At 38.9% G+C, this 24,363-nt stretch overlaps 2 protein-coding genes and 1 non-coding gene across 13 annotated transcripts in view; all 3 read right to left on the bottom strand.

The window, feature by feature from the left end:
• The window catches only part of CSNK1G1 (casein kinase 1 gamma 1), a 123,403-nt gene that overhangs the window by 46,014 nt on the left and 53,026 nt on the right, over window positions 1–24,363 (bottom strand). The window lies entirely within an intron of this gene.
• On the bottom strand, window positions 12,200–14,050 carry LOC118719652 (BTB/POZ domain-containing protein 10-like). Its single transcript, XM_036439381.2, is given in 2 exon segments — window positions 12,200–13,720; window positions 13,900–14,050. A coding segment is annotated over 1 exon segment (1,284 nt). The 5' UTR covers window positions 13,701–13,720; window positions 13,900–14,050; the 3' UTR covers window positions 12,200–12,416.
• Window positions 22,463–22,565, bottom strand: LOC118709944. Its single transcript, XR_004985208.1, has one exon. It is a non-coding gene; the product is annotated as a U6 spliceosomal RNA (small nuclear RNA).

Raw genomic sequence — 24,363 nt, 5'->3', positions numbered from 1 at the left:
TCCCCTATGCACCTTGACCAGGGATCGAGCCCACAACCCGAGTATGTGATTCCCTGACTGGGAATCAAACCGGCAACCTTTGGGTGCATGGATGATGCTCAACCAAATGAGCCACACCAGCCAGGGCAGGAGATCTTTTAAATTTATATTCTGAATAAAGTTTTTGATGTCACTAAAATTTGGTTTTCCTAATATTTAAGGTATTATATTCTTGAAAAACAGGCTGTAGCAGATTTGTTGTTTGCCTGCCCAACATCTACTTTCTTCTTTCTTTCTTTTTTTAAAAAAAATATATTTTATTGATTTTGTACAGAGAGGAAGGGAGAGAGATAGTTAGAAACATCGATGAGAGAGAGTCATCAATCAGCTGCCTCTTGCACACCCCCCACTGGGGATATTCCCACAACCAAGGTACAAGCCCTTGACCGGAATCGAACCCGGGACCCTTCAGTCCCCAAGCCAACGCTTTATCCATTGAGCCAAACCAGTTTCGGCTACTCTCTTCTTTCTTAATAGCAGAATTTCTAATTATAGTGAATAGCAACCCTCCCAGTTATACATACCTTTCCAGCCTCCCCTTGATAATAGGAATGACAGGTGAGATGGAAGTAGAAATTGTTGAATGAGGTGTTTCTAGAAAAGCTCTTTCAAGGAAGATGATTCAAGTTGGAGCTATGCCCCTTCGACGATGGCTGAAGCTCCAGAAGCCAGCTAGAACTATCAGACACTTTAAGGATATAAGTTAGTGCCAAGAGTGGATAAAAAAGCCCTGGCTGGGTGGTTCAGTTGGTTGGAATGTCATTCCATACACCAAAAGGTTGTGGGTTCTATCCCCGGTCTGGGCATATATGGGAGGCAACTGGTCAATGTTTCTCTCTCACATCAATGTGTCTGTCTCTCTTCTTTCCTATCTCTAAAATAAAATAAATTTTAAAAAGATAAATAAAAGAGATGGAGCTCCTGATGGCTATGAAGTAACTATACTATGATAGATGTCCCTTCCCTCTGGAATTTTTTTTTAAATTCCTCACCCAAGGATATTTTTTCCATTGATCTTTGCAGAGTGGAAGGGAAGAGAGGGAGAGAGGGGAAAAAGGAGTGGGAGAACAGGAAAGAAGGAGGAACATTGATATAAGCAAGACACATCAACTTGTTGCCTCCTACATTCATCCTGACTGGGGCCAGGGATTGACCAGGAATTGAACCTGCAACCCATTGTTCTGAGGACCAAAATTCTAACCACTGCTCGAAACCACCAGGGCCATTTCTTTTGGACTTTTTTTAATCCAAAAAAAAAAAAAATCAATCTCTATACCTTGCCTGAGTCACTGCTGATTGGGTTTTTTTTTACAGCCAAATTTAATCATAATTAATAAATATATTATTCCTTAAGTTGGTTAAACTGCATATCTGGGCACAATATCCTCCTTCTGAAGTATAAGCTAAGTCAGGCCTGCTTAGAAATATAATACTGACATAATTTCTTAGACTTCCTGCTTAAGGATCAGTTTAAACAATGATCACCCTGTTCCTGATAATTGTTAATACGAAACTTAGGCATCTCTCTTTTTTAAAATTTCTTTATTGATTGTTGTATTACATATGTGTTCTTATTTCCCCATTATCCCCCACATCCCCATTCATGACCTTACCCCCCTGTTGACTGTGTACATTGATTAGACTTATATGCATGTATGTAAGTTCTTTGGTTGACCTCCCCCGCTTACCCCTCCCCTCCCCTACCTTCCCTGAGGTTTGAGGTTTTGATCGATGTTTCTCTGCATCTGGATCTGTTTTTGTTCATCAGTTTATATTGCTCCTTATATTCCATAAATGAGTGAGATCATGTGATATTTATTTTTCTCTGTCTAGGCATCTCTTGTCATAAATTTATGTTTACAAAAAAATCACAAAAGCATTCTGGGTGATGGCTATAATTTTTAACTATGAGTTATATCACCCATGACTCCTGCCTAGTAACTTCAAAGTTGTGAGAACTTCCTGTTGGTTGCATTATGTTCCTTTTATTAAATACTCTGAGACTTCACAATATCCTGGACAGGCTTTGGGATGCTTAAGACAATTTCTAGATTACTGAGTGGCTTTGAAGCTTTTCTCAAAGAAGAACTAGGCTCAAGAAGCTAGTGCAGCAAGAGCTCAAGCCAGTCTTGGGCCAGTATTTGGTTCTGCTACGAACTCTGTAAAGAGGAAAGGTTTAGAATGGTTCTCTTTTATTAACACAATTCTGACTATAGCTACCTTCTAAGTTCCTCTTTGTAAAGCCATAGAACCAGTATGAACGAGAGTTGCTTACATGTTATAAGAATAGGTGTGGTTCAAATTCAAATATAAGCTGGTAGTGGAACTCAACTGGAAGTGTGGCTATTAGAAACGTCTCTAAAACTTAAAAAAACAGACACTTTGACTTCATTTCAAACCTACTAAAAAGAATGCTAGTAGTGGACGTAAGCATAGCAATTTCAAAGTCCCATACCTACATTCATATCTGGATGTAAAAAAATAACCAAAGGTGATTCTGAAGTGTAAGCTCAGCTGGAAAACACTGTATCTACAGGGTAAAAATAAAGGGCATTGCTTTGTTTTATGACTAATATATTATGAGGACTCAGAAAACACTGATTGAACTTCTCTTTTAGAAGTTCTTTCACATCAGAACAATTAGACACAGTACCTTTTGAAGGGAGTCACTTTGAAGCTATTTAAAAGATTTATTTAGAGTTTCTTAAGATATTATAGAAAATGTGCTGCTGAGTATAAAAGTCTTTTTGGGAGCTGTAGCTGTAATTTATTAGAACTACTTGTACAGAAGAACACCCACGCAAGTTCCATTCTGTGACTAGTTTATTTCATGACTCCCCATAAAGTGGCCAGTGCTGGTGGTGAAATACAGATATAGGCCCACTAAGAGAATTTGTCTGCCCCCTGCCGGTGTGGCTCAGTGGTTGAGCATTGACCTATGATCCAGGAGATCCCGGCTTGATCCCCAGTAGGGGGCATGCAGGAGGCAGCCTATCCATGATTCTCTCTCATCATTGATGTTTCTATCTCATTCTATCGATGTTTCTATCTCATTCTCCCTCTCCCATCCTCTATAAAATCAACAAAAACATATTTTAAGAAGCAAATAAACAAAAAACCTACAAAAAAAGTAAAAGAAAGTCTGTCTCTTTGGTCAGAGATTATCACCTGGGTTTTATTTTAATGAGAAATCTTGTATTTTACATTTTATTCTTCTTTTGCAGAACCATTTCTAATCCACTGCTTAAGACATTTTTAATTAATTAGCATTGTGCTATTAAATCCTTTAATAAGTCTGGGTAAAAGGGCAAAGCCTTAAATGCAACACAAACTATACATGTGGTAAACAAGTTACTTCCTGCAAATAATTATGGAGTAAAGAAAATGAAGTAGAAGAGGTAAACAACATGGATATGCACTAAATTCTTCAATTCATGGTATTTCAGAAAACAAATTAGTTTATAATTTCTCATCTGTTCTGGAAATAAACCACTAAAAAGTTCTCTCTTCTAAATTAAAGAAGTAAATTCTAAATTTTCCCATTTTGAAGGATTTACAATAGATGTCATTGTACTTCCTTTAGCTAGAGGTTAAATCTATTATAAACCCAAAATGCAAGTGTATGTGTGTGTGTGTGTGTGTATATATATATATATATATATATATATTTCCCCCCCCACACACACACATTATCTTGTATATTTTCACAGGGTACTATAAAACAGCCTTTCCCTCCATCAATCCTGCTGGACATTTGGCTCACACATATATTAAGTTTAATAAAACAGGAAGTAAGGTGTACAATACTACAGCTAATTTTCAGCCTGTCATAAATTTAACTTGTGTGAAACAGACCAAATCAAGGATAATGGCTTCTTTATCACCCAATCTGTTATCTAAAAAGATTCCATAATGCATTATGAACAGTAACTACTCTAAGTAGAGATATTTTTAAATGCACATCAGGCTGAGAACTGAAATAGAACTACCTTGAAGCTTTTGGTAATTTGATCACATTTCTACCTAATAATTAGCCTTTCATCTTTTTGAAAAACTAAATTACCTAGCTGTGGAGCAATTCCAAAGTTCCATACCTACATTAATATCTGAATGTAAAAAAATAACTTCTACATTAAGATTTTATGAAAAAAAATAAGCATATCTTGGTGATAACTGTCTTCTAAAGTTAGGACTGGAGAAAACCTTTGAGAGCATAATGACCTTGGCAATTCCTTTCTTTGTTTATAGTTGTTGTTTTTTAAATTTTAAAGAAAATAAGATAGTTTTTCTCCAAAATTAAACTATCCTTGGTCCCATAAATGGCAGTGGCTTCTAGCACAACTATTGAATATTCTTTAACGCTTGAGAGAATCAGGGAATTACTAGTATAATACATGGAGAATTATCATCAATAATATTAAACAAATCTACTTAATAAGAAGGTAGAAAAAATAAGCAGATAAATAGGATGATATTCTATAGGAAAATTAAAAAGGGAAAATGAAAGCATAGCCTTTAAAACTTGGGAAATAACTATAAAAACAATGCATTATTACAAAGATATAAGACAATACACGTTTCTCTTTTAAGAATAGAATCCCTCTAATTTTTCTAACTCTGAAAAATGCCTCTACAATATGAACCAGTTCAACATATGAATTTACTTAAAATGCTGATTTAATAAAAAGAATAGCTAGAACCAGAATTAAGAAATCGGGATTACTTTGCGTGTCCTATAATGAAAGATGTTCTACAATCATTTTGTTCACAGGTCTCTTGGAAACTAGAATCTGACTAGACATCTGCTGCTAACATGAGCTCAAATTTGTATTGGAAGGTGGAGTAGGGAAAGTGAGGAAAGGCAAGAGCAGTGAGCCACAGAAATTGAGCTTTTACCATTTACCTATTTCACACACACACACACACACACACACACACACACACACGGCCTTGAACCTCAAAACAGGTTCAAAATTGTATTTATCCCAATGAGTCAGGAAAGAAAGCCCAAGATAGAAGATGGATTCTTCCTGCAGTAGACCACATCTAAGATAAAAACTGTTTAACAAGTATTTTTTGTATTGGGGGTGTGAGATTCTTTCTTTTCCCCAAAAAAGGCTAAGTCAGCTCAGAACTGGTAAATTTAAGGGATAACAACTCAGTCTCTGAAAACTTTCCACCTTCTTTAGCACTGCAGTTCCTGTGATTTGTTATGAAGACAGATTTTTAAACGCTAAGAGATGCCAAACTGTTCTTAACATACATCTGAAGACTAACTGAAAAGTCAAGAAAGTTTTAGCAAGCATTTAGAAGCCATGAGAAGGGGGGACAAAAAGTTATTCAAAGTACAGTCGTTCCTCCCGACCCCCTGCCTTCATGACAATCCTACTCCATTCCCATTACACTATCTTTGTCCGTGTGGCTGTCTTCTCTACAACCCAAAGGCTGTTTGAAGGTAGCGACTACCAAGTGTCAATTACATATTTATGTCAATTGCCCAGCACTAGTCCAAACATATGGTAGATAAGGGTAGAAGAAATAAGTAAGAAATAAATAACTAAATAAACTTGAGTTTTCTATTGGACTGCACAATGCTTGTCTCAAAATGCTAAGATATATTTTTATACATATACATAGAGCAAAACAAATGAATCAGATTTAAAATGTGCAGAGAATGCTAACACAATTGATATTTTTGAGTAGCTCTTGTTTGAATTTCATGAGAATGATTTTTTCAGAATTATAGTTCTACGCTGACTTTCTTCTGTGTATTTTCTTTCATGATGGTTATATGTGATAATTGCAGTTTCATATGCTGTTTTCCTATATATAGATGAACTATGCAGAATTATTCATTTTATTATAGTTAACAGCAGCATAGCTACACACAAACAAATATAAATGTGTTTCCCTCTCTCAAGAAACAACCTTGTCCATAGGAGATAGACACTGAAATGCTATGTGACCTTTCCTAGGATATAGGGCTGTCTAAGTAAACATACCAATCTCTCCACTGCAGGTTCACTGCTCTCTTCTTTACACTAAGCTGCCCACATTCTCTGCCTCTGTTGTTCCCTTTCATTCATATGATTTCCAAAGTTATTCTCCATGCTCCCTACCCCATCTCTTCCAAACCATGTGCCTTTTGGTTAATATTTTTACTTTTTCTAGAAATTCTCTTGTCACTCTTCTAGGATTATAAATTGGTTCCTGCTACATAGGCAGCTTAATCTGACCTATCCACCTATTGGTTCCCATAATTTTTGTATCAGATCCAAGAATATTATCTTTTCAGCTTTCCTATCATATGTCCATCTCTCTATAGTTCTTGAGCTCTGTCAATTTCAGACCTGGTCTAGAGTAGGGGCCACCTGGGGCATTACTTTTCTATATTATGTAAGTGATTATATATATATATATATATATATATATATATATATATATATATATACACATATATATGTATGTATATATATATTTCAAACAAATTTAAAAGCAAACTAAAAGCAGTACAGAAATATATGAAGAAAAAGTATTCACAGCCATAACAAATAATACACATATGCATAACTTAGAATACTTTTCTTCAATTTAATATTACATAGCAGACAATTTTTCTTGTTAACACACAAATATACCTCATTCATTTTAATAGCTACATAGTATTCCACCCTATGATGAATCATATATGCTTGTTTTCTGATGGACATTTAGGTTGTATTCATACATTTGTTAGACCCATTTCCCACTGTCATCCAAGGATCTGATTCAAGCCAGGTTAATCAGAGTATGCTATCTCTCTACCGTGGGAAACTGAGTCAAGGATAGATGCTTGAGCCATGTCAGAACAATGATAGTAAAGTCTGGGACTAATGTGCAACTACAGAGGAGCAGCAATCCCCCACCCCACCTACTATATGATTGCCAAAATGGGGAGCTGCCAGAGACTACTACATGAGACTAGGTAGACTGTATATCTGAGAATGAAACAGAGAAAGCAGAGTGGTGAGCAAGAGACAGACAAACAAACCACCTAACCTGAGGATCAAGGAGAGTGTTGATCCTAGATCTGGCTGGCCTAAACTGAAATTATTGCTGGATTTCTCAACCCTGCAAGCCAAGAAATTCTTCCCCCACCCACCCTCTCTATTAAGTGACCTTGAACTCTACCATTTAAAAGTGAGTGTTTAAACAAATATGCATACAATACTGCAAAAAATCCTTGTGCCCACATTTTGGGGCAAGAATGCAAATGTATCTGCGAACATTCCTTGAAGAGAAAATGCTAAGTCAAGGGGCATGCATATTTAACATTTTAGTATATATTGCCAAATTGTCATAGTTCTAAATGCTCTTTGGTCCCTGGTCTGTCTTGAGTCCTGGATCTATTTCAACAGTTAGCACTACAGTCCTATTTCTTAAGCATCCAGGCCCATGGAGTATTTAAGAATGCTTTCAGAACCTGTCTTAATCCATTATTTCTAAAGCCCCAGCACAAAGTTATCGCCTAGCTTTTTATCCAAATTATTGTTCATGCTAGTATTTTAAAGTTAGGAGAATCCTTCCTACCCCACTATTTGTTCAATGCTACATTTAGAAAAATTTCATTCAAAGAATACTCCAGTCACAAAAGTATGTTTTGCAGTTTATGAAGTGTTTTTATACACGTCCTCCCATTTAAAATTAACAAGTACATGTAGGTATTGATCTAAAGTGACTCGCTCATAACATAGTGAGTGATGTAGCTAAGATCTAAAACCTCAACTTTTGCCTCCAAGTCTCAGGCTCTTTTTTCTATATCACACGTACTTATCAGTGCCCTAAATTCAAGGACTTCTAGAGTCACAACAAGAACTACTGGGGTCACATTACTTCAATAGGAGATTAACTGAATTTATAAAGATTCCATAAAACAAGGGCTGTATTTGAATCTAACAGGCCATCATAAACATATTGATAATGTTGATAGATTATGAACTCAAGTAAATAAAGAGTAATATTTCCCTTATAAAAGCACAGGTAAGATCACATCAGGGTGCATTAGTGGTATTTTTCTAATACAACTATCAAATGAAGTTTAGTAATGAATTAATCATTTAGGAATTCAGGAGGCGGCTTGACATATGATTAAATTAATACAAAATTATAAAAAGCAGATAAGGATATGTTTTTAATACCTTTGGGTCCACTTAACAAATTGTTCCCAGAAGTGTCCTAATTGAGAAAAACAAAACCCATTAAGGCACACCATCTAATCATAGCACAGAAGCATAGTGTCCCCTATTTCTGAACTCTTTTAATATTGAAGTATCCGTCCTTAAGCATCAAAACATCCCTGGGAGAGTAAAGTACCAAGTGTCACCCTCATTTTCCTGAATAGGAAAAAGATAGGGAGTAAGCAGCTTGCTATAGAACAACTATCAGTCAATGGAACAGACGCTAAAGCCTGACATTTTTTTTCTTATTTGAGCCCACACCCAAATCTCTCCAGTCAAAACTGATAGGACCTGATAGAACATTCAAGATTACTTTAGCTCTGGCCGGTGTGGCTCAGTAGTAGAGAGTCAGCCTATGCACAGAAGGGTGTTGGGTTGGATCCTGGGCCAGGACACATACCTTGGTTGTAGGGCACTTGTGGGAGGCAACCAATTAATGTGTCTCTCTCTACCTCCACCATCCCTTCCCTCCCAGTTTCTCTAAAAATCCATAGAAAAAATAAACTTGTGTGAGGAGTAACAAAAACAAATAAACAAAAAATGACCTTATAATTCCGATCACTGAGGAGGCATGAAGACATGCAAGGAAGCAAAGTAAAGTCACTTATCTTACAGATTTTCAGTTAGTCTGAAGAATAAACACTGAAATGTCCCTGCTTCCCAGTTTCAAATTCAATTAAGTTCAAAGTATCTGGTGGTCAGTTTCTCCATTCATCAAACATCACCAGTGAGAAGAGAGTGCTATAGTAATAGAGGGGCATCTAGCCCTGGCTCATATGGCTCAGTTGGTTGGAATATCATCTTGTTTGATTCCAGCTCAGGGCAATTGGAGGCAACCAATTGATGTTTCTCTGTCACATCAATGTCTCCCTTCTATTCCCTCTAGCATCAATAAAAGAACATATCCTTAAGTGATTAAAAAAAAAAAAAAAAAAGGAAAAGAGGGGCATCATAATCTTGACTGAGGGAGCTGTAGAAAGCGTCACAGAACAGGAGTCACAGGCTAACTCCTGAAGGATGATGGTAAGTTGATTAGGCTGGAGGGGGAGCATAAATCTTACAGGCAGGTGTATAGAGAGCTAAAAGCACATAGGCAAAAGCAGGGTAACAGCTCCCTAAAATTGGAAAAACTAAGACTATTTTGCTCTTACCCAGAGTTTCCTTTAATTCTGAACCACCAGTTGATTAAGCAAATGCCTCTACAAAAACATGGCAGTCATTAATAAAGTTGAAAAGGCAAAGATAGCTGAGTAAAAAGATCAAAAGAGAATAAAGAAAAAAAGTAAGAATTTATCTGAGTACTATATACCCATACTGCCTTTAATACATCTTTAATAATAGTTTCACAGAAGTATTTTTTTTCTTTTTTTTATTATATTTTATTGATTTTATACAGAAAGGAAGGGAGAGAGATAGAGAGCTAGAAACATCGATGAGAGAGAATCACCGATCAGCCGCCCCTTGCACACCCCCCACTGGGGATGTGCCCGCAACCAAGGTACATGCCCCTGACCGGAATTGAACCCGGGACCCTTCAGTCCCCAAGCCGACGCTCTATCCATTGAGCCAAACCGGTTCCGGCATATTTTTTTTCTAAGCATGCACTAGGAACATACTTTTGCATTATAGCAGCAGCTCTATCTAAAAGAAAAACAATGCAAGCCACGAGTGAGAACCATAAATTTAATTTTTCTAGAAGTCACATTTTAAAAGTAAAAAGAAATAAGTGAAATTAAATTTAATAATATATTTCATTTAATTCATATCCAAAATATCATCACCTCAACATGTAATTAATTTTAAAATTATTGAGATATTTTACATCTTTTTTGGCAGGTACTAAATTTTGAAATTCAATGTATATTTAATACTTATAATGGTGCTCAATAGGCACATGTGGCTAGTGGTTCAGCTCTGTAAGGAGTTTGGAAGATTAAGTAAAGGTGTCTTATGTACAAAAATGCTGCAAAAAAGAGCTTCCAAACTTGGCAATCTGGATAAGCCAAACAAAGAACCTTCTCTAGCCCACAACTCCCCTTCTTCTAAACTCCCCAGAACTGCTAATTCTACTCATCTGGAGCCAATTACAGGTTGTCTCCCTTTTAGATTGTAAGTTTGAGGCAGTGTCTATTCTTGTTCACCACTGTATCCCCAGGGCTTAGCTTATGACAATGCTTACCCCAAATGGGATGCTCAAGGAATACTACATTAATAAAGGCATGAACAGACACATACCTATCTCTGGACTGTAGATTATTTTGTACTTGGAAGGCTTTCTTACTCTTCTATTTGAACATGTAAAAGTAAATCATACCCTTTTGAAAGTTAAGCATCAGAGCTCTCAATAAAGCTTTCCCTATTTCAAATAATTATAAACTTTTTTCTCTTCAAAACTTCCATATCTATATATTGTACATATATAAAACCCTAATATGCAAATAGAACAGTGGAACCAAACAACCAAATAACTGAATAACCGGTCGCTAAGACATCAGGGGACGCGTGCGGAATATGGCGGGCATTGGCAGCAGGGAGCAGAGCACAGAACATGGTAGGCATCAGCTGTGGCAGGATGGTGGAGCAGGTGAACAGGAGCTCCAGACCAAGGTGGGTATCGGTTGCTATCATTGGGAAGAACCTCTGGTGGTTACTGAAAATTCTTTGCTCCTGTGCGCCGCGGTCCTGCATGGCGCTCACACTTGCTGCTGGCACTGCCCCAATGAATTTGCACCTGCTGCTGGCGCCAGCCCCAATGAATCAGTGCCATCAGTGGATGCAAGTGGCAGCTATCAGTTCCAATTGACCCTCAAGGCTTTTCCACCTCCACCTGCTCCTGAGGGGTGATCAGGTCCAGCAGCCACCTCTTGCACCCACTACCAGTCCCAGCCCATAGCTGGCAACTGGTGCCAGTTCCAATTGCTTGGCGCCTCAGCACCGTCAGCAGGTGCTAGCAGCAGCTGCGGCCCTGATCACTCCTGAGGGCTTCTCCACCTCCCCCGGCTCCTGAGAGGTGACCAGGGCAGCAGCTGCCACTCGCACCCACTGATGGTGTCAGCCCCATTCATACCCACTGCTGGTGCAGGCCCCAATCGCTCCACACCGTCAGCAGGTGCGAGCAGGGCCAGCATGGTCAGCGCATGGGAGTGGTGGCTGCGGGAGCAGGGCTTCCAGCACAAAGGAGACTGGGGACCATGAATCACGGAGGGAGGAACCAGGTGGGGGTGTGGTCAAGACCCACCCCTGTGCCCACCGCAGCCTCGCGACACAGTTCCTTTCAAGGTGCATGAACTCGTGCTCTGGGCCCCCCGGAATGTTATAATTTCCTTTAAAAGAGAACATTCCATTGTTTTTTGTTTGTTTTTTTTTAAACAATGGAATTTTATTTTGATGAAAAACTCGAGTTTACAATCATTTAGTAAATGAAGAGCAAACACTTCATTTTCCTATATCCCATAACTCTTATGAAAAAAATTAGTAAATAAATATTTTAACAGATTAAGGGTAAGGCAGACTGGATAATAAACCACCCCTGATATTCACACTCCCTGCGTGTGACTCACTCTAAAAGGGTGAAACCGGCATTGGAGATAACTGAACTCTTAACATATGGGCACTGAATCTCATTCTAATCATTCAAATAAGCCCAATGATATTTTTTTTGCTCAACATGGGCAGTAAACGATACACATTTTACTGAAGGAATACTTTGATAGAAGCACTTAAAGTTACATTGTGCATCACAACTATAAAAATGGCTTCAACAGTTCCATTTAACCACCCTTTATAAAGTGAAACTATGTAATATTCTGCATTTTATCTGGGGTATGACATATCAATCTAGACTGAAAATACCCCAGCTGCCAATTTCCATCACCACTTCTGAAAAGATCTAAATGTGTGAAAAGGACTGTCCCCTATACAAAGAACCAATTTCACAAACCTACTGGTAAACAAATACATTTATATAACTGGAACCTCAGGATGCTAGAGTTGTATGCATTTAAAAAACCATTCAGCTACCTTTGGTCTTTAAAAAAGCCTACACTGCAATATCCTAAACATGTGCATCTCATGATGAAGAGAGTGGCCTTGCAGTGCAGAATGAGGAGAGTGCAACGTCACCGTGAAGAGTAGCATGCTATGGTTTCAAGAACATCGGCATCACGGCATTGGATTCTGTGCATCAGGATCAAGGTCATTGTTGCCGGAAGGGGGGTGGATGGGGAGGATGTCCAGCTCATCCACTTGCGGAGTTGGATGCATGACTACTAGCTGGTCCTGGGGAATATCTGCAGCAGCTGCTGCAAGGTTGGTGATAGACTTACTCTTTACACATTGAAAGTCTACATGCCGGCTCTTTCCTTCTTCCTTCTCCCAGGACATTCGAATAAAGGGTCTTTGGACATAGTTGTAAATCACTTCTGGGCGGCCCCCAGGCCTTTTCTTTATTTTTTCTTTATAGGTAGGATAACCTTCTATTCCCAATCGAATCTTCTTAAGACCCCTCTCCTTCAAAACTGATTTGGCCACATCTCTGTTTTCAATGTACTTGAAAAATCTGTATAATTTTGTGCTATAAATAATTTGTGAATATTCTTCTCCCATCTGGGGTGGATACTATTCATCCCAATCAACCACATCATCGTCTGTAAGCACCACTATGTGGCATTCTCGTTCCCCACTCTGGGCACTAGCCACCATGAGAGGCAGGATCATTTCTTCTAGATAAAATTCAAACTGTCTACGAGCACCATCATTTGATAATTCATGCATTAGGGCACTGAGATCTCTACATTTAATAGTACTATATTCAAAAGAGATACAAAGATAGTCACATGCTTCTCTCAGTTCAGGAATAGATATGCCATCAGGACAACGGATTACTCCTGTTTTATAGTAATCCAGAATAGCTCGAAATACAGTGGAGCCAATTCCTTCTGCCACCTCATATTCTCCCTTCTCATTGGGACGTGTAAAATTATGTTCTCTGCCAGATCCGAACATCCTGCCCAACATTGTATTTGGCTGTGCAGTAAAAATGGATGGGTCTACAACAAATCTAGTATTATCCACAATTAGTGTCACTCGTTCTGATGTTCTTATATTCCGAGCACCTTCTTTTGCATTTTCATACACAAACACCATCTCCCCAGATGTCTTACAGCTACCATCTGAACTGGATTGACTACTATTTCTGCTGCTGTTCCCAGCACTGCTACAGGAACCATTTGGAGATGTTTTTTGAGGACGAGGACTGCCTGGACGAGAGGAACTGTGATCTTTTTCTCGTTCAACATGGTGCTGTCGTGTTGGAGAAGTAACATTTCTAATACAAGGAGTGAGCTGAGACTCTGTTCTTTCATGAGACGAATCTCGTGATCTGTCACTTGACCGTCGTCTATCTCTTGATCTCTCATGTCCTCCACTAGCACCATGTAGACTCATTTTGGTGTGGTCGACAACTCCTTTAGCAACACGTGAGGGAGTACTTGAATGTTTATAAAGTTTACAAGGTCTATTATGCAATTTCCGATCCCAATTCTCTGGATCACTGGAGTTACTGTCATAAGGATGAGGGCGTCCTGCCATCCCAGTTCAAGCTTTCTCACTACTGCTCTGAAAGCACACATGTAGCACCCATAACCTGTGGTCCTCCGGGAACGCCCACGAAGGGCCTAGGCTGAACGCCAGGGCCGGTGACACCTCCGCTTCCTCCTCCACTGGCCTCCTCCGGAGGTGCCGGTGAGGACGGCCACTCGGGCGGCCGCGGCCACTAAGAGCCGCCCGGCAGGTTGCTGGCCCACATTCCATTGTTTTAGTTTGCATTATAGTTACTTAGACACATCAGTGTACACCATACCTCACAGTTACATTAAGACAACATCAGCACAATAATACTTTATAATCAGTAAACATTAAATTTTCCTTCTGATGAGGCTCAAGTATCCTGAAGGGCAAAGACCATCTTATTTATAAATCTATGACCTCAAATTAATCAGTACAATGCTATGAACATAGATGATGCTCATTATGTTTTTGTTAGTGAAAATATTATTTCCTTGTATTACTAGTATAACTGAAGTAATTGTAATGAGTAAGAGACTGCTATAGGCTAGTAAGGAATGAATTAAAAGCAATCCAATCTAATAAGGGTAGTATACAAATTGACCGTACATCTGCTACAACCACAAGCCACGCCTGCCAGTCAATCAGGAGCAAGTATGCAAATTAACTCAAACAAGATGGCTGTGGCCACAGAGCGAGCAGAAGGCTTGGGTTTCCCTGGTGAAGGAGGAAGGCAAGCTTCCTGCACACCCTGGCCCGCCCAGGCTTCCGTGAAGGTTACAAAGTTTTAATTATACAAGATAAATAAATCCCAACAAGAATGGGTGCAGCCAAGGAGCAAGCAGGAGACATGGCTCTGCTCAAGGCTACAAAGTTTCAATGATAGAAGATAAATAAATCCCAGATACCAGGGCCTCCACTTGGGTTGCTGGGGGACATGGCTGGCCTGCAAACCACACAGGCCCTTCGCCCAAGCCACCCTACGCCCCAAGAGAACCTCCTCCCTGATCCAGGACACCCTTCAGAGCAAACCAGCTGGCCCCCACCCATGCACCAGGCCTCTATCCTATCTAATAAGAGAAATATGCAAATTGACCACCACGTCAATACACAAGATGGCTGCCCCCATGTGGTCAAAGATCTGCCCCGATGTGGGCACAAAAAGGCCACAACAAGATGGCCAGCAGGGGAGGGCAGTTAGGATGTAAGAAGCAGCTGATCAATGATTCTCTCTTACCATTGATGTTTCTATATCTCTCTCCCTCTCCCTTCCTCTCTGAAATCAGTAAAATTTTAAGAAATGTTAAAAAAAAAAAAGAATGGCTGTAAGATGGGAAGAAGGGAAACATGCAGGTACACAGTAAGAGAGGTGTGAGTTAAGAGAGAAAAGTATGGCCTAGAATGGCATCAGAGCCTGGAGCGAGTTCTGACTGACAGGCTTTGGTGATTGTCCTTTGCTAAACCTTTGCCTTCATAAGCACTATACAGTATAACTCTCCAGTTCAGTCAACTTACATATGCTACTTGAGTTTATTTTTGGAACCTAACCTTGTATTTTTCATGAAGTTCCTTAAAGACAAAATCCAAGTAACATTCTGCCTTCACACTGAGCAAACATCTCCAGCAGTTCTGCACTTTGCAAAACAACACAGTGAAAAGGTGTTGGTACTGTGTGTTATTGTGCAGTGTATGCAGGCCAATTTCTATAATAAACTTACATCTATTTGCAATTCAAGAAATTATTGGCCCAACAAGTCTTCACCAGCAAAGCATTTAAAATAGAATTCCTCCCCCTCTCTCCCCAAAGGGAGAGGGACAAGTTTTATGTATGTGATTACAGGTAATACTCTACCAGGGGTCCTCAAACTTTTTAAAGTGGGGGCCAGATCACGGTCCCTCAGAGAGCTGGAGGGCCGGACTATATGAACTACTAATTCCTACTGTAACACCTCGGCTGCGCTCACTGCCCAAAAAACCTGGCGTGCCGGATCAGACTCCTCTGCGGGCCTCATGTGGCCCGCGGGCCGTAGTTTGAAGACGCCTGCAAGTCTATACGCATCATGTGACTTAGAGCTATTTTAAAGTTTTAGGGGCAGAGAAGGGCCACATGCGGTTTGACTCTAACAGATAAGCTAGTCTCTTACAGCATTAGATATGAACTTTTTTGCTTATATTTCACTGTACCTTATTAGCCATAATATGAAAAAGGTATCTCACAGCTCTAAATAATGGAAAATACACATAAAGGATACACACAATCATAGAATTTATCCTAGTTCAGAAGTATTCCTTTCTTGGCTAACTAGTATGACTAGTTAATAAAGGTCAAGGTCATATTTCATCCTTGGAAGAGCAGATAGAAATTCATGGTACTATCAACACTAAATTAGCTCCATTAAAGACTAGGCATTATTAGTATTGTGTGAATCACACCTTTCCAAGCCCATTACATAAAACAACTCTTTCTATTTTTCCCTCACAAAATTAAGCATTAGTTACAGATTGGACTTATGTTGTAATATCAAAGGAAGCATTTAGATGTCCTTTTAAAATGTAGGTAAATTTGAAAGCAAACAGGCGCACATTCTCTTTAAAAGGAAAAGATGGTGACCACACCACACTTTTCATTGTCCGAAGTTTGTTTCCCACACTATAAGCAGAGATACTATCCTATATCAATCTCAGGTCCTTGCTACTGATTCACCAACTCAAGCTCCCTCTGAGGAACAACCATGACACTGGTGCTGCTCCTTCTGCAAAGAATACACACAAAGGCTCAGACATTTTCAAACATCCCCCTTCACCCTTTACCCAGAGAACAGACCTTTAGATCTTTTTTGTTTTGAATATGAAGCTTCTGCTGTTGTTTCATGTTTACTTATTTCAAATAGGCCACTCACACGGAAAGGAGCAGGTCCTTCACACAGTGCAAGTTTGGCAGATGTGGCTTACACCGTAATTCATTATTTCAGACCTCTGGAAAGTATGAGAAGGTCTGCCTCTCTTAACACAGGTCCAAAGCAGGGTTTTCCCCTAAGATTATTCTTTTCTTTCTTCTAAGATTATTCTTGATGGTTAAATACAATAAACATAGGCACAATTAGTTGTTAAAGAGGCAGTTTTCTTTCTGGGATTCACTGCCTTATGCCAGGACACTACACTTGTTTTCAGGCTCTACACTCCACTTTGAGAATCTCAAGATGTTGAATTGTCTGAAGAAAAAATGTCTTGCTTTTAGTAAGTGTTACATGAAGGGGGGGTGGGGGGAAGTAACATCTAGTAAGCTCATCCTTCTCTTGTCACACTAATGACTTTCCTCCCAGTTCTCAAAGCCATATTCTTAGAGAACCTGCTCTCTGCTGAGTGGTAGAGTTTACATGGTTTTGTACCTTTTGAATAAAGTACCTGGACTAGTACTGAAAAGCTGTTCCAAGCAGAATCAACCAGTTTCTTTTCCAGGAACTTGCAATTTGGACACAGGACTCAAGTCAGTCTCTGCGGGTGCTTAAATTGAAAGGGACTACATGAGAGACCTTTTCCTACTAACTTTAAGGAGAAGTCAAGAAGGCTAATAATATGAAGAAAATGAAGAGGGCTAACAAGAGCCGAAGCAAGGAATTTTATGATATTCTGCAGAAGGAGCATCAAATAGTGTCAGAGTCTAATAGTGCACAGAAAGCCAGGGACAGAGAGTAGTTGTCTTGGTTCCTAGAGGCAAAAAGTGCTCTGTTCCAATCTCCAGTGAGACCTGTATATTTCCTTCCTTGGTTGCATGCCATGTCCCTGAGATTTTCCAGTAAATCTCCTTTTAGATGTAAGCTAACTGGAATAGATTCTGTTATTTGTAATCAAAATAGTATTGACTAAGACACATATAACTGCTCATCTTCCTCCACTGTAACCAACATATCCTGAATACTCACTATGTGCAAAACATTATACTATAATAGATGCTTTAGGGAAGGAATGAAAAAACCCAAAAGATAAATAAGATACAGATTCTGTCCTTTGGGAGTTACAGGTATAAAACAGAGAGATAAATAGCTAACTTGGTACTAGGTTAAACTTTTCATAAATATTAGTAAAATGAAGGAAGACTATGATGTGAAATGGCATAAGAACCAAATTTACTTACTAAAAATTGTTTTTAAATATATCTTTATTGCTTTCAAAGAGGAAGGGAGAGGGAAAGAGAGAAACAATAGTAATTAGAGAGAATCCTTGGTCAGCAACCTCTTTCAGGCCCCTACTGGGGACTAAGCCCGAAACCTGAGCATGATCTGTGACCTCCTGGTTCATAAGTTGACGCTCAACCACTGAGCCACACTACCTGGGCTACTTACTCAAATTTAACAATGTATACTTGGCTGAAAAAGTTTAAGAAAATAAAAAACTACCATAAAATATTTTTCAGATATATACCTTATTATATCAACTCGGTACCATAGCATATACTATACCTCCATGCTATGCAGCATTACTTACTGAACCTGATCATAATACACAAATCCAGTTAGATTGCACTTTATTCTCTATGGGCAATTTAAGGGATTTTTGAAGGCTAACTGATTACTACGCATGATTTTCATCTGTGTGCTAGCCTTATCTCCTTAGGAAAACTATCACCCTTGAAATCTTAGCGTTTTATATAAGACTAGAGGCCTGGTGCACAAAAATTCATGCACAGGTGAGTTCCCTAGGCCTGGCCGGTGATCAGGGCTGACCTGGGCCTGGCTGATCAGGGCTGGGTCAGAGAGGAGGTGACAGTTGCCGGGGTGGGCTTGGAAGGAATGAATGCCAATGCCATCATTGGTGCCCTGCCACCTAGCGGTTCCTCACCTCCCCCACTCCTTCTTCCCTTGCTGCCGCACCACCATCGTGGCTCGCAGGCTGATTTGGGTCTGGAGGCCAGGGGAAGAAGCCAGGCACAGGAAGTTGGCCACCGGCCCCAAGAAGGGAGCCAGCCCTGGCACCCCTGGAAAAGGGGCCACATCTACTGCCACCCATCCCTGGTTCCCTGTCCCAGCCCAGGGGCCAGAGAGAGGGACCACGAGAGGTTGGCTGGCTGGGGTAGGTTGGCTGTGGGAGTGCAATGACCACCAGGGGGAAGCTCGTGCATTGAGCGTCTGCCCCCGGTGGTCAGTGCACATCATAGTGACCAGTCATTCCCATCATTCTGGTCACTTGGGCTTTTATATACCGTATTTTCCTGCGTATAAGATGACCCCCTAATTTTACAGTTAAAACATAGGTTTAGGCCTATATTCGCTGTATAAGACTACCTCCCACTTCAAAGACTTACTTTGCTGTCAAGATCTGCAGGTAATTTTTGTGCGATTTTGGTCTTTTGCCCCCGATTTTCGGTTGACTTTTTTTCCGTTTCAAAAGTTGTCTTATACGCCAGGAAATACGGTATATAGATACCAAAAAACTAGTATATGTGATCTATGACAGCTGGTGGTGGTCTGATTATTTGAATGTTTATTAGGTTATCCTAGCAGCCTAATGATGTTGTACTGAAATATGGCGTTCTGAGAGATATCTTAGGATTTTGAATAAAGCCTCTAGACTCAAATTATGCTACCAAGTCCCCAAAGTGTTAGTGCCTCAATATGACAAACTATCACTTAGATAGGCCCCACCAATTTCTTTTCTAGCATTCTTTTATCTTCCTAGAATATTTTCAATATTTCAATTATTGTTCATTTGTAATATTCAACTTGCCATTTAACTCATCTTACTCTTTTACTATCTCATCTCTCAAATCCATATCCTATATAATAAAAAGATAACATGCAAATTGTCCCCTCAACCTGGAGTTCAACTGGGAGTTTGACCAGGAGTTGGGGTGGACAGCCAACTGCCATGGGCCCTTCCCTGGCCGGCCCTAGCCCCGATCAGGCTTTCCCCTCCCCTCTCCCCCAACTGGAGGGCGGGGCCAGCCGGACCCCATCCATGCACACATTCATGCACTGGGCCTCTAGTTAGATAATAAAGCTAAAAAGATATCAACACTGTTGGAATTTATAGCTTTCCATTTGATAAACAGATTGCCAATCTTTAAGTTAGAAAAATTTTAATGAAAAATATAGAAATAAAAAAGACTAAGGAAATACACAACAGCTAAGTGGAGAAAGTAAATCTTTCTTTTATATATTTTTTCAAACCTTCAGTGATACCCTGTTTCCCCGAAAATAAGACAGTGTCTTATATTAATTTTTGCTCCCAAAGATGCGCTAGGTCTTATTTTCAGGGGATGTCTTATTTTTCCATGAAGAAGAATACGGTACACATTTATTGTTAAATGAAAATAAAGGAAATTTATAACCTGTATATGGTATGGTAGTATGGTAGTTGTCAACACAAACCAGACAAACTGTGAATCCTGCAGTATCAAGAATTTACTCATTTATTCAATGACAATCATGTCATCATCTTCTGGAACATCATCATAACAATCCAATTCCTGAATTTCCTGGTGAATTTCTTGTGACTCCATTTCTTTCAGAATCAGTGGACCAAATCTCTCATGTTTAGCCTAGGGGGGCCCTTATTTTCGGGGGAATGCCTTATATTTCACTCAGAAGGAAACCTGTAAGTAGGTCTTATTTTTGGAGGATGTCTTATTTTTGGGGAAACACGGTATTAATTTTCTCTAGAACTTATAAAATTTTTCAACTGGAAAAATATTTTTTTCCTTTGGCCAAGCTGCACATAGATAATTATAAATTCCTTCTCTAAAGTTACTCTTTTTTTTTTAGTGAGCAGAATATGAGATCTAGAGTACTATCTTTCCTGAACCTTAACTGTTGAGAATGGAGCTAAGCAAACAGTTGACAAGCTATGATCCCTCCTTCAATTTGATTGCATCTACATAAATTCTTTAGCTGCTGATGGGCTATTTATGTCTGATGATCTGCAATGCTATAGCCACTACACTGATGAGAAACAAACATAATTCTGAGGGCTTACTAGTATATTCCAGAATTTTCACCAAAGAGTGTTTGGATGCTTTGAGTTTATAAATACTAGTAAACATACATGTATCTAACTGTATACCAAATCCATAAAGAAATAATTTGAGGGACTTTGTTCTAATATCTTAAATTATTCATTCATATTTTTATTCTGCTTCCTTTACACAGTTCATGAAGAATTGTTGGCGTAAGCAAATAAAGACCGGGAATAGAACCTGCAACTCATCAGTGCATGGGACAATATCCAACCAAGTGAGCCACACCAGTCAAGGCTTCTGTATCCTTCCTCTTTGAGGGCAATGATACTAACATTCCCATAGAACAATAAACTTTATTTATGATGTTTCAGCAGTTTGGCACTAGTAACACCACTTCATTTGAGGATTCATAAATAAGTGCAGTTTTTGTAAGGATCAAATATTAACTGAACCAGTTGACTTGCTCCTTGACTCTATTTTACAGAACAAAAATAGGTATGGCAATTTTGTCTTTTTTTTCTGGGGTTCAAGATAGCTGTGGCCAAGTGTCCCCTCCCAATCGGCATAAACGGCTATGGAGCTGTGGAAGTAAAGGTACTCCTTCTCACCAAGGAGGCCTGAATGAGAATAATTGTATTTCAACCTGACCACATTCAGCTCCTCTGAAAGAAACAAGCACCTCACAGATCACAGATATGATGGTTCACAGTAGCCAGAATTCTGCTGCACTCAGTCAGAGAAAGGACTGGGAAGTACCAAGTGACCATTGCTTTAGAATCCACCAGAAATTCTTTAAAAAAATGAAGAAGTTATCTCTTCATTCTGATATTTCTTAAAGCTATAGAAAATGTAAATAAGATGTTTCCATTTCTACAGGATAGATCTTCAGTTTCAATGTAAAACAATACTGCCTTGTGTTTACATAGCACTTTTCCCTTAAGAATTCAAGGCCTTTACAGACATTACCTCATCCAATCCCTGCAGATCTGCAAATATGATAAACAGCAGGTTTTCCTGCTGTATGAAAAAGGAAACTGAGGCATGGGCACATTAACCTGAGTCACAAAGAAACAGCTGGAAAAAATGGGAACTTTTCTCCTCGCTCCAATTCTTGGCTGTCTCCACTTATTCACACTGACTGTAATTAGAGACAGCAAGTGTCTAAATCTCCATAGTCGTCAAAAATTTTACTAAAAAGATCAATTTTCCCTAGACTTAGGGGTTTTTTGTCTCCTCCATCTATAGTACCCCTGGCAGAGAAATTTCTGACAAGAAACAATCCAGACTTCACTTTTTTTTTTTTTTACTGAAATCACCATTTTATCCTTTCTTCTCATTATAAAAAATTTCTGCCTAACTGGAGACCAAAAAGTTTTTTCTAAATCTTTTAAGCACTTCTAAGTATCGGATATCTAAGTGGAAGCATGTTACTTGTTCCCAACTACTCTTGTTATATGATTCACCTTTATTTTAAGTAAAATTCCCATCTTTCCAGTATCTCTTCGGATATTTTTATTTTTAATTTTCTGTTTACTGCTTCCTATGTTTGCCTAGCTTGTTTACAATGCACTCCTCAGGAAGTTCACAACATTATAGAAGGTTTTTGTCAATTTCACACTATGATTTTCTTCAGATTTATGCTTTATTCCTTTGTTGAAGCAGAACCATATTCTTTTTGAATATTTTTAAAAATATGAAACACTTCACAAATTGCATGCCTTCCTTGCACAGGGGCCATGCTAATCTTCTCTGTATCATTCTAATTTTTGTATATGTGCTGCATCATGCTCTTTTTAATTTAACAGTTGCCTAGCCAAAACCGGTTTGTCTCAGTGGTAGAGCGTCGGTCTGCAGACTGAAAGGTCCCAGGTTCGATTCCAGTAAAGGGCATGTACATTGGTTGTGGGCACATCCCCGATAGGGGGTATGCAAGAGGCAGCTGGGCGATGTTTCTCTCTCATTGATGTTTCTAGCTCTCTATCTCTCTCCCTTCCTCTCTGTAAAAAATCAATATAATATATAAAAACAAAACAAAAAAAAACAAACAATTGCCTAGATTTGGTACCAACTGGCACCTCTTATCCTTTTTGCTGACATATAAAACCATTTCCTTTCAGAAACTCGAAAACTGCAAAGCCCATTCAGCTCTATGAACACTTTCTTTAGTCACAACATAATGGTTTCAGTGGGTAAAAATGGCATAGGTAGCTCTGAGCCTCTTAGTTGTATAGATGGCACATGTATTCACATAAATGATTAATTTGTTTTGGAAAGAAATATTTCAAAACCTAGATCACCAAAGGCCATAAAATGTTTTGGAGTTAACAAATGCAGCCTTCTATGGCATAAAATTTGGGGGCACCTGGTGAAACAGAAAATCTTACTCTTCCACAGTAGAGGGCAGTTCTGGGCCTTTGACTCAATTAAATATTTTTATGGCTATCTTCCACCACTGTATTATAATTAGGTAAGGGGTAATAGATTAAAGATCCCAAGCAACTGCCAGGTATATGTATATATATGCACACACAAAACAAAAATCTGTAATATTTGTTCTAGTTCTGTGAAATACACCATTGGTATCTTGACAGAAATTGCATTGAATCTATTGTACAAAACCCCCCACAAAACCATAATTTGCCTATTGTATGACCTTGGGTAAGTCATTTACTAAACTTCCCTGTGCTCAAAAGTGGGAAAAATGTAATAACATATAAAGTACCTACTGGGTACTTAAGTTCACTTGCATTCTCTGTTCAATGAGATTTTGCCTGGGCTTTGTTACATTATGAAATTTCAATAAGTATCTTGTCTTTTTTTTTATTTGAGGACTAGCATATCTTTTATAAGAGAGCCAAAGCAGAATAGTCATTAGTAGATTAGTAGATTAGAATAGCTGGATAGCCAGGGCATGGCAGCTTAGGGTTAGATCAGCTATAATATGGTATTTATTCCTACAGACCTTAAGAATATTTCTCAGGCAGGTTGCTATGTAGGACCAGAGCAAGGTGAGTTCCTCCACTACTGTTAGGATCTCTCAATATAATTAAGAAGGTGCAGAAGCAGAAGACATTATTGCAGTTTCATTTTATATTATAGTTGGGCCTTTGCAAATGCCAAGTGAAGTGGTAGGAATTTTTAGTCAAAGTACTAAACTAAGTTATTTATTAAAAATGTCAAAACTATTGTTCAAAACTACTGTTCTTAAGAAAAAGTTATTTCTGAGACCCTCCACCACATTTTATCTACTTGCATTCTCATTTCTATATCTAGAGGCCTATTTTCTTGCCATTTGCCTATCTCCATTCTCTTTCATTTGTTTCTGTCCTTTCTGACTCATTTCCTCTCCCTCCCTCCTGTCATTTCTCTGCATACTTGGATTTATTCATCTTTTATTTAATTACCAAACATATATTATACTAGGCCCTTATCATGTGGCCTCTCATGTCTAGCTATGAACCTTCCATGTTCATACTGTCCCTTTCTTGTGTTTAGTTTACTGGTTTTTTGCCTGTCTCTGCTACAAATCTGTCATTTATCAACCCTGTTCCTGTGTGTTAGGATACAAGCAAAAGTGAGTAGTAGCCA

The sequence above is a fragment of the Pipistrellus kuhlii genome, unplaced genomic scaffold (genome assembly GCF_014108245.1).
Source record: "Pipistrellus kuhlii isolate mPipKuh1 unplaced genomic scaffold, mPipKuh1.p scaffold_m20_p_1, whole genome shotgun sequence".
In the NCBI taxonomy this organism is placed as follows: domain Eukaryota; kingdom Metazoa; phylum Chordata; class Mammalia; order Chiroptera; family Vespertilionidae; genus Pipistrellus; species Pipistrellus kuhlii.
The sequence above is the reverse complement of the archived record's forward strand: the minus strand, read 5'-3'. Positions and strand labels throughout refer to the sequence as shown.